Source organism: Xiphophorus hellerii, chromosome 5 (assembly GCF_003331165.1).
Source record: "Xiphophorus hellerii strain 12219 chromosome 5, Xiphophorus_hellerii-4.1, whole genome shotgun sequence".
NCBI classification, from domain to species: Eukaryota; Metazoa; Chordata; class Actinopteri; order Cyprinodontiformes; family Poeciliidae; genus Xiphophorus; species Xiphophorus hellerii.
In genome coordinates this window covers 10819007-10830070 of record NC_045676.1, presented here as the reverse complement: position 1 = coordinate 10830070, position 11064 = coordinate 10819007, and the positions used below count along the sequence as shown (strand labels likewise).

The window sequence follows — 11064 nt, the reverse complement described above, 5'->3', positions numbered from 1 at the left end:
TAGCTATTTTTATTATTATGTTTTGCGGTTTTATATAACAATTCAGAACTCATCACATAATCTATCCCGCCTCAGGATTACTACACAGCTGCTCTTCAGAGCATCATTAGCTGCAGTTCAGGTACTAGATAAAGTTTCTTCATTGCTTCACTAATAGTGACATTGCAAGATAATGTTTCCAGCCTGTTATCCACAATAATGCTCAGCCAGGGGTTATAATGACATGACTTTCCACAAGTCTTCAACCCTTCATGAACTAAAACCAGTGTAATGTGTGTTGTCAGAATGAACCAACAAAGCGGGAGGTCACTTGAAAAGAAGAAAAAAAAAACAAAAGTCAAAGAACTCACAAATGACTTGAGAAAGGAACAAGCGAGGGTGAAGGAGAGCTTGTTTTATTGAGAGCTGAGCGGCGAGCAGGGTGGTCCAAACCAGAAGGGAGGGTTGTCAACACAACAGTACAAAACAAGCAAGTCATCGCTCTCTCACTTTCCTAACTGCTTGCCCTCCCTCTAATGTGGTGCACTGTAAAACCCTGACAGTGAGTTCATTCATTCAGCTGATCAATGTAAGCATATACAGTACATCACTTAATGTTATTTACTTTTAAATTCATGGTTTTTATTGGTTTGTGTAGTAGTAGTTGTTTTCCTTTCTAAGCATGTTATTAAGGAGGTAAAAACATTGTGTCATTAAGTTCACTCCCCAGTTAGGTTTTTGGATGGGGTCTGTGTTGGTGAACGGATCCAGATGCCTACACCTAATACTCCGTTACACATGGTGTCCATTTCAGTTCTGACACCCTCATCAAATTGGATCAGTCCCATCCCTAAAATATGATGTTGCCCTCTAAAATGTTCTTGGCACAGTAAAAGAAGTGAGTATCAATAAAAACATAAATCTACCTGTTTTATTTTAGCCCTGGTCTGATAAGAACGCAGTTTTAAGAACTTTAAAGCTCATAAGTCAATTCTCCAGTTAAAATAGATGTTTACTGAAACGGTCAGCCCAGAGCTAAGTAATGACTTATGATGAACGCCCTTCCTCTCTTTTCCCTGGCTTTTCTCTCAGGCACCTGTCATGTATAAGAGTATTAGAAACAGAAGTGGATACAAAGCAATGGATTGGAGGAAGGAAAACAAGAAGAAAAAAGGATAGAGGGGAGGGAAACAGTGTAACTTATGATATCTGCTGCATGACAACAATCAGCGGTGGTTTTTGATATGGGTTATGTGGGCAGTTGCCCAGGGCAGCATTGGAAAGGGGTAAGGCGGTCAAGATCTTATCTTATTTTATCAGTTAGCAAAGCTGAACAAGTTTGCTACTACTTGTATGCATGTGCAGTGGAATAAATTTCCCTTGCTTGCTGGAAAACTAGGAGAGTAGGTTATCCGCTTTCTTCTGAAAAAAATTAAAAAATAAAAACAAACAAACAAACTGATAATTGTTTGCATTTTAATTGGTTGGGGGCTGACAGAAGGAGGGGTTTGCCCAGGATATGATTCCTTGAGTAACCACCACTGGTAGCGGTCCATGCATGGTACTGATTAGGCGCTCATGGTAGGCTGCTAAAACAAATCTTTGGGAATTTGTTCATTATTTTCCAGCTAATACAACTGGTGCAAAGAACTTAAAAATAATTTTGATGTGTCCTAGTCTTCATAAAAATTATATACAATATTATTGTGATATGCCAAAGAGTGCTCATTTGTTACAAGTGTGCATTCATCATGATCAAGCTAATGATGACCATGATGATCGTGACAAGCGTATCGTGATCATTTTTGGATTTTAATCATTTTTAGACCATTCATTTCCCAGGGTGTTATCACTATGTTTGGAAGGATTTGTTTGGCGATTGAACTGGCCAAAACTCAAAACAAAGAGAAAGTCCCCCAGCAAAGGATCAAAGGGAAATTAGTTTGTGCTTTAGAAAAGCCAGGGAGGACCATTATAGAAGAACACAATCAGAAACAAATTACTGGTTAAATTTACAAGGCGATGCTATGACTCATCCAACATGGGAAATTTTAAATCAATGCTGGGAAACAGAAAAAAAAAAAAGAAATGAGGAGTTTTGGATGGATGGTTAAGAAGAAAAATAAAAGAACTTCAAATGAATAGTTTAGAAATTAGCCAAACAACACCCATAACAGTTATACCACCCAGGATTTTACCAGAAGCAGTAGTGTATATGACATTAATGGAAAAGAAAAAAAGATAAATCACATTATAGGTCATCATTCAGTAGAATTATATTTAAACAATTACTATTAATATGTTCAAATCTACAGTAGTAATAGCATGCGTTGTACTATAATTTAACTTAAAAATAGAGAAACGAATCACTGTTGCACAAAGGTGAGATTTTGGCAGTATTGTTGGCTATGAAATAAGAAGACATAAAACCATTATAAGCAATAATTTGTTCAGATTCAAGTTCTGCATTAAAATATAATCATTCAGATTAGTAGACCAGACATTTTACTGGAAATATTCCTTTCATTATTTTAAGTACAGAATATTTAACAGCAACATTTGAGTGGTTACCAGCATGTTGGAGTAAAAGGAAATGAGAAGGCAGATAAGATGGCAAAAAAGACGATTTAAATTTCCATTAGCTTCATAGTTAAGCCGAGCAAATCCGAGGAAAAGAGTATTTTCAAACAAAAAGTGGTGAAATAATGGCAAGAAAAGTGGAATAAAGAAAGAAAAAGAAGATGTTTTTTAAGTAGGAGAAATAAGGACTGGAAGAAGAAACAAGAAAAGAGGATATATGAATAATATTTAGATTTGGACAAACATTACTTAAATATGCGCTTTTTAAAATACAGAAGCATAAATGTGATCACTGACCTATTTAACAACAAAGCATGTTATATCAGAATGCCAAATATGAAGGAGTGACAAAGAAGGAAGTTTAAAAATATTAAGGATAACGTTAGAAATTGAATTGGAACTGAGGTAGCAAATATACAAATCATTCGATTTTTAAAGAAAAATAAATTGTTCCATAAAATGTGATTATATATAGTAGTTACAGTATGTGTGTATATAAAGACAGACAGACGAAGATATACAGATACAGAGAGGTCATCCAGAACCAGTAGGTGGCGGCAGTACCAAACGTTTCTTGCCAACCGCCAATAAAAGGTAGGACGAAGAAGACCGACACGTCACTACTCGGTACAAACAGTCTCAGAGCTGCATCCTTAACTTTCCAGCAATGGACACGTTACATAATACTCCACAATCGTCCTGTAAACCTAAAGTTTACAGGATTCCTGCTCTTTTGTCGGTGGGAGAAACTCTTCTGGCCTTTGCTGAGCGGAGAACAGAAAAAGCCGATCATATGGCGGAGAAGCTGGCTATGAAAAAGGGATCGCTCCAGAGGGAAACCAACAGAGTTACAGTCGAGGTATTTCCCCCTCCAGTTAACTGTTTAATTGCCGCATCATTTTACTTTTTTTTTTCTGTCAAGCACACTGTATCTTACTCTGAATATCCTGTTTTGCAGTGGACTGAGCAGAAAGATGTGGAAGAAGCGCACATTGATGGTTACCGCACCATGAATCCCTGTCCAGTATACGACAGGACAAACGGCAAGCTCTTCTTGTTTTTCATCTGCGTAGAAGGAAACTGCACAGAATGGTGGCAAATTGGCAATTACTGCAACAAAACCCGGCTCTGCTACGTCACGAGTGATGATCTTGGAGAAACCTGGAGTGGACTGACTGATCTGACTGAACGTTTGCGTAGTGACTGGGTGACCTTTGCAACCGGGCCAGGTCATGGTCTTCAAACAGAGAGTGGTAGACTGATGATTCCAGCTTATGCTTATGTCGGTGTAAAACCCCTTAAGCCTGTCCCGCGCGCTGTCTCCATGTATAGTGACGATTCTGGTGTAAACTGGCAGTTTGGCACTTTGTTTGAAGGACAATCAATAGAGTGTCAAATGGCTGAGGTTTGTGATGCAAATGGTAGGTTCATCTATTGCAATGCCCGCAGTAGCGAAGGGCATCGGGTGGAAGCTTCCAGTGACAGTAAAGGACAAATGTTTGCAATACACAGTGACAAAAAGCTTGTGGAAACAGGTTCTGGCTGTCAGGGAAGCGTGGTCTCCTTCCCAGCCCAAAACAAAGACTTGGCAGCAGCAGGCGATACAACTCACTGGCTTTTATACACACACCCAAGCCATAAAAGAAAACGATTTGACTTGGGTGTGTTTCTGAACAAATCCCCATCCAATCCAAATGCATGGAGTGAACCCTGGATCCTTTACAGGGGCCCCAGTGGTTACTCTGACCTGGCTTACCTTGGTGATGGTTGGTTTGCGTGTTTGTTTGAATGTGGGAAGGAAGAGGAAACTGAGCAGATTGCTTTAAAAATTTTCAGCTTAAGTGAAATGGAGGGAGATGCAGAAGAAAGTCACACCTCCACATTGCAGCAACCCACTATGGGGAGTGAAATAATTGCTTGCTTTGCCTAATCAAATGAAAATCCTATAACTCAGTTTTGCCAATTGGACCATTTATGAAAGGTTGACCAAAAATCTTTAATGAGAAATGAACAAAGTCAAATGATAAATGATATGATTTCAGTTTACATGAAACAAATGTCTACATGAAATGTTTTTTCTTGTAGCTTGTATTGAGCATGAGGTGTATTTCCAACATTAACATCTTTAACATTAATTCTTAATACTTTTCTGACATTGACAAAATATAGTGTAATCTTTTTTGTTATGTTTATTTACTTCTGTAATCTTTTTGATTATGTTTCCTTAGCATAACTGAAATTTAAAAAGTGCATTAAATTCCTGAGTCAAAATTATTTGCAATTTCTAATTTTTAGTCAATAAAACTTTCATTGAGCTGTTGAAGATTTTTCTTGAAAATACAAAGTGCTTAACACACGTGACAAACTGAAGGCCTGGGGGCCAAATCTGGCCCTCCAGAGCTTTTTATGTGGCCCTTAGATAAACCTGTTTTGATGTAAAATTTATTGAAAGATTATGCAACAGGAGGGTCTGGTGTCCTAAATAGACATCACAAGGACAGAGCATCGTGATAATTATTAAAGCAACATCTCATAAAGGTAAAGCTTCAACACAAATGGCTCTTCCAAACAGACAATGACCCCAATCAGGGTCATTAATAAAAAGTGGCTGAAGGACAAAAAAGTCAATGTTTTGGATTGAACATCACACATATATTCCATTATTCTGGCTACCCTAACTGATCTAAAACAGGTCAGGTTTGGTCTGATTTAATAGACAGGAAATAAAGGTTTACTTCATTTTACGAAATCACCTGCTTTTGAATGTTTCTAAATTAATTCAGCAGAGACTCCCACAGGTTAAGACTTCTGATGTTGCACTTATTCACCATGCTGCCCTGTATTACTATCCACAGAGTACATGTTCTTCTTCAGCCTGTAAAAATCTTTTCACTGAAAATGAATAAGGTGACTGGAAGCTAGAGCTGGATCCTTCCAGGACTTCCAGAGGAAGCCAACATCTGCGAAAGACAATGCAGCTGGAAAAATTGGCCTCCTGTCTTTAGCTTGTATTATATATTAGATGTGTTATTATCAGTGAAATACGCCCAGAAAGTGTTCTGCATTTCTGACTGGCAGTCTTGCATCCCTGCATGGAAATAGTTAGCAGGGTGCTGTTTATGGATCCCACAGATGACAGACAATCTGTGTTTTTGAAGGGCAAAGTAATTTAGGGCTATTAGCAATGCAGCATAACAATCTAAATGGGAGAACATGAGAGGCAACTGGGATAGTGTTTTAGTGTGTTTTTATTCTCTACATAAACCTGCGGATTTTTGATGACAGTTACTGAACATGTGTTTATAATTTATCTGTCAAGACCACAATATACAACGAAATGACACCAGATGATGGTTTACATTGCGAAGTAAGTATTTTCCTCTGGAACAACGATCCAGTCTCCATTATTGTGGGGCTAAAGATGTGCCTTGTTGTCATTACATACATTCTATGTTCTCTGTGGTATTTTGCAGCTAATTTTTTTAATTATTATTATTGCTAGATTTATGCTTAAATGATTAATATTTTAGTTTGCTGACACTGAGGCATTAAAGTGGCACTGAATTCCTCTTCATTAGACATAAATTATGTCAAATTACAAACTGAATTTTCTTGTTAGCCCTGGGAAAACCAAGGTGTCCTGTAATATGTTTTAAAGTTGTTTTGTTTCATCTGTGCTGCTGTACCATGAATATCTGAGGAACTTTGACAAGGTTCAAACTGTGATGACCAATAAGTGTTTGGATCATCTCTAAAACAGCTGCTTTTCTAGGCTTTGGTGTTTGGGTTACATTTGAATTCCTGTCATGAACTTTGAAATGACAATGACACCGTCCACAGAGAACCAAATTTTTTTATCAGCGTGGACTTACCGGATGCCCACCAAGAAGGAAGTTCCTGAGATTTGACTGCATGAACGAGCTAAGTGTGTCCTGGAGAAAGACTGAAAATTTTAGTCACAATGAAAAGACATATTTTTGAAAAATCAAACTTAGACTCTCAGAGCATGGTTGTGGTACCATAATGCTGTGGGACTGTACCGTTGTCATTTGTTCTGACACATGAAACATTTTGACAACCAAGGTCTGAAAATGTGGCATCTAGTTCCGTGATTTAATCAGTTTGCTGAACCATTTTCTGTTGCAATTTTTATCATTTTTGGTGAATTTCTCCACCAGCTTTGAGCAACTATATGAACTCTGAACATCAATTTTCATGTTACTCCCCATAACTTTCTCCCTGCTGTGATTCTTGATTTTCATGTAGTTGTTTGTTGACTAATGTTCTCGAACAAACCTCAACAGAGCAGGGATTAAATTACCCACAGATAAACTCTATTTACTTATTAGATTACTTCTGAAGATATTTGATACTTTTAATATAGCTAATGCTAGATTGAATTTAGAGGTAAAAGAATGAAAGGAGGACAATGCATATACCAAAGCCATATATATATATATATATAAAAAATTATTTTTATAGTTGGTACACAAACAATAGGTTAATGTTATTTTACTGTTGGCTGCTGCCACATAATTACAATTCCCGGGTTGTTCCCAAATCTTTGGCATACTCATAAAAGCCTGCATCTAACAATTGCTTCAGCAGGACGGAGTTTTTCCAAGCTGAAACTGATCAAAATTTACCCAAGTTCACCATTGGTACAGGAGCGACTCAGTGGCCTTGTACTTATTAGCACCAACCACACAGTTGGCCATGACATCTCTTACAATGATGTCATTAATGACTTTGCTTCCAGCCCTGACAAATTCACATCCCTGTTTTCAGATTTTTAATAAACAATTTGAAAACAAAGCATAAACATGTTCCTTCATTTTATGTGCTTTTCTCTTTGGGTCTGTTACAAAAGTTCTAGTTTAGGTTTAAAGGATTTTTTTATTTAATCAAAGTTTTTTTGTTTTTTTCTGAATGAGGGTTATATTAAGGTTTTGAAGTGGCCCAGCAAGAGCTTTGACATGAATCTGACACAGAATATGTGCAGGGAGCCAAAGATTAGGATGACTGCATGGAGGACTCCGACCTCAAAATCTGTGAAGTTCATCACCAAACATAAATAATCGAAATACCAGTGAAGACAAAAAATAAAAATAAAAAAGTGTCAGGACAACAAAAACGTTTCCATTGATTACTGAGAAGGGTAGAAATATTTTTTGACGTGCCATTCAAAATAAATAAATAAATTACATTTCTTATTTGAATTTAAATCAGTACTCATTTCATAAATGTTCTATTTTTTTGAAAAACGTCTGCCTCATTCCCTATCGGAAACAAACATCTTAATCAAAGTAAATATAAAATAAAATTAAACAAATAATGAATCCAAATTTACCAGGGGTATAAAACATTATGGACTTACGTGGATTTTGACAGGTCATGCTAAAAGCCGTTCGGGGACCTTAATGCCTCTTAAAACAGGACAATAAGACAAGATGTCATTTAATAAAATTCTAAATATCCACAGCAATTTTTTTTACTTGTATGTCTAACTTTGGAAGAGTTCGTAATATTTCCAGCAATTTTTTTTTTCTTTTTTGCAAGTGAAACCGATAGAGCAACAATGTTTAGCTGCAGATGTCCATCCTCCCATTTACACTCATGTAATTCGCACATCCTACCTTCAATATCTGGCTCAGAGCTTAAAACAAAACACAAAAACAGTCATGTGTAAATATTTCAGAAGAATCAATTAGAGATAGATATTTTAGACATTGCCTTCCTCTACAATTCCGCTTGAATAAACTCTCGCTTGCAGCACAGCAAACAGGACAAGGAGCTGGTTTGTATCAAGCTAGGATAAATAAAACAAAAAGTGTTTTTCGGTTTGATTTTATAAACATTTTCCTCTATATTTAATGTAAACCCATTTCAAGTGTAAGAATAGTAAACATTACTTAGGTTTAAGGCAAATGCATTAAAATATGGAATGGATCAACCTAACTCTAAAGTCGCATTAAATCCTATAGCCTTTCGTGCATTTATCAGTTTGGTATAATTTTTGATACAGAGTCTGTTTCCACACTTTAAGCAATCAAGCATGCAATAATCAGTGTCGTTCGAAAATTTGATATTACCTACCGATGATTTCATCTGTGATATTCACCACTTCTTTACATTTAAATCTGGGCCTTTTTCCAAACATGACACAAACATTTATCCAAAAATAAATTCAACTTGTAGTTAAAATTGCAGCAAAAAGCAGTTCTTTATATAGTTACCGTAGTCCGATGTAAATGTAATGTGTCGCATGTTTTTCCCCTAAATTATTTTCCTTCATGCGTCTCTCTGCGTCTCTTTGATTAATAAATGTTATGCCTGAATATTACTGTCTGCTCATTATTTGGTTATTTATTGCTTTTTTATCTCAGTTTTTCTTAAATATTTTCACAATTGAAAAAAAAATTGCATAAATTATAATTGTTTGATTAATTCAAACTGACACTATTAGTTTATAATTAAACAGATTTATTTAAACCAGCACTAAATGTGAGACAGTCATATTTATAAACACGGCCTGTTGGACTGAGAAACATATGTACCGTTATGGCGTCTGGATGTTTGCAGTTCAAATCAATGCAATATTTTAGATCAAACAGGGCGAAACTTTCAAGGGGGAAACTGGCATCTGAGTAGCTGGATAGGACGGTAATCCGTGTAGCGAGGCGGAAGGAAGGACAAGATTTGGAGGTATTGCTGGGAATCCTGAGTTCCAGTGTTCAAACATGAGCAGAGGATTTCTGGAGAGGAGCGAGGAGAGCGCTGGGATCATGCAGCCCGGAGGTGGCACCCTGGGACAAACTTGAAGTCGTAGCCGGCCTCCCGAGCCCGCCTGGAGGCTTGAATCGGGACAGTGGAGTCCGGAGCCAAACGGCGACGCCGCAGCCGGGCTGCGTCGCTCCTGCGCCCTGTGCTCCTTGAGCGCTCCCAGAAACAACTGCTGCCGCTTGAAGCGTTTCCTCCTGCGAAGAAAGCTCCCGTTTGCGAACATGTCGGCCGACATGGGATCCAGCGTCCAGTAGTTCCCCTTGCCAGGATTCCCGGGCTCCCGTGGCATTTTCACGAAGCAGTCATTTAACGAGAGGTTGTGGCGGATGGAGTTCTGCCACGCCGGGAACCTCTCCCGATAATAGGCGAAGCGCTGAAGGATGAAGTGACAGATCTCACTGAGGGTCAGCCTCTTCTTCGGACTCTGGAGGATCGCCATGGTGATGAGAGCGATGTAAGAGAACGGAGGCTTAGAGGCGGATCTCCTGCTCTGACCGTCCTGTCTGGGGACAGCAGCAGCAGAGGACGCGGATTTCTCACTGAACACAGAAAACTCCGTGTCTTCACAGTCGCTCTGACCCTCCACGTCAATGTCCGTCTCATCCATGGGTCTGGGATCCAGCGTCATGGTCCAGAGGGTACCCAATGGAGAGACTACTGCCCCAACAGGGGAAATCAGAGCCTGTCTAATGGGAAGGACCCCCTGCTCCCTTTTCATTAACAAAAACGTAAACCATCTGACTGCATCTAAGTGCAGCCTCCCACTCTAAACATCCTCCTCCTTTGCCCCCTGCAGACTCAACCCAAAATGCTAACATCAGACAAAGCGCCATCTATTTGCCAGCAAAATATTAACTATAACATGTCCAAGTTTACAATCCACTGCTGCTAAACTTTTGCATAGAAATAGAACAATCTTTTGAACACATTAAGATGTCCAACTTAAACATAATTGTTCACAGCAATGCTTTTACAGCTTTTTCAGTGTTCTTTGTTAGACTTTGGTTATTTTTATTTTAACAATAAAAGGATCTCACAAGACTTACGACTTTAAGTCTCAGAGTACGTCTCTACCAGCTCACCGCATAGATATTACATTTCTTGCATGTTCTATACAAAGTTTCATCAGATCAATGCGAGGAGAGCTCAGCTGGCCTCATTTCTAGCCTTAATCAGATTAAACTTATCCCCATTTTTTTTAATTGTCAGGTTTTCATCCAGGAGTCACCTGTATATAGTTTTATCCATCTGCCCATCCACTTAAACAAACTAATTGGAACCTGATAAAAACAATTCCCACAGCATAATGCTGGCACCTCCGTATCCAGTACGGCGTGGAGTAAGGCTGTAGCGATACATTAATCTCATGATACAATACGATGCGCGATACTCTGCTCACGATATGATATACAGTACAGACCAAAGGTTTGGACACACCTTTCTAATTCAATAGGTTTTCTTTATTTTCATGACTATTTATAAGGCAAGAAATCCCACTTTTTACCTGACAGGGCACACCTATGAAGTGAAAACCATTTCAGGTGACTACCTCTTGAAGCTCATTAAGAAAATGCAGAGTGTGCAAAGCAGTAATCACAGCAAAAGGTTGCTACTTTGAAGAAACTAGAATATAAGGGGTATTTTCAGTTGTTTTACACTTTTTTGTTTAGTGCATATTTCCACATGTGTTTACATGTGTAAATAGTTTTGATGCCTTCAGTG

General features: G+C 38.2%; 2 protein-coding genes across 2 annotated transcripts; one reads left to right on the top strand and one right to left on the bottom strand.

The window, feature by feature from the left end:
* The first annotated feature begins 3163 nt into the window (after positions 1–3163).
* On the top strand, positions 3164–6651 carry LOC116720548 (sialidase-3-like). Its single transcript, XM_032563870.1, has 2 exons — positions 3164–3418; positions 3518–6651. The coding sequence occupies exons 1-2, from the start codon at positions 3227–3229 to the stop codon at positions 4487–4489; spliced, it is 1164 nt and encodes a 387-aa protein (XP_032419761.1). The 5' UTR covers positions 3164–3226; the 3' UTR covers positions 4490–6651.
* Positions 6652–9021: 2370 nt separating this feature from the next.
* On the bottom strand, positions 9022–10244 carry LOC116720549 (forkhead box protein D1-like). Its single transcript, XM_032563871.1, has one exon. The coding sequence runs from the start codon at positions 10058–10060 to the stop codon at positions 9161–9163; it is 900 nt and encodes a 299-aa protein (XP_032419762.1). The 5' UTR covers positions 10061–10244; the 3' UTR covers positions 9022–9160.
* Between the last annotated feature and the right edge of the window lie 820 nt (positions 10245–11064).

Coding starts and splice junctions, on each gene's coding strand:
- LOC116720548 (XM_032563870.1), top strand. CDS start 3,227: ATGGACACGTTACATAATACTCCACAATCGTCCTGTAAACCTAAAGTT. Junction 3,419..3,517: donor CCAACAGAGTTACAGTCGAG/GTATTTCCCCCT, acceptor CCTGTTTTGCAG/TGGACTGAGCAGAAAGATGT.
- LOC116720549 (XM_032563871.1), bottom strand. CDS start 10,060: ATGAAAAGGGAGCAGGGGGTCCTTCCCATTAGACAGGCTCTGATTTCC.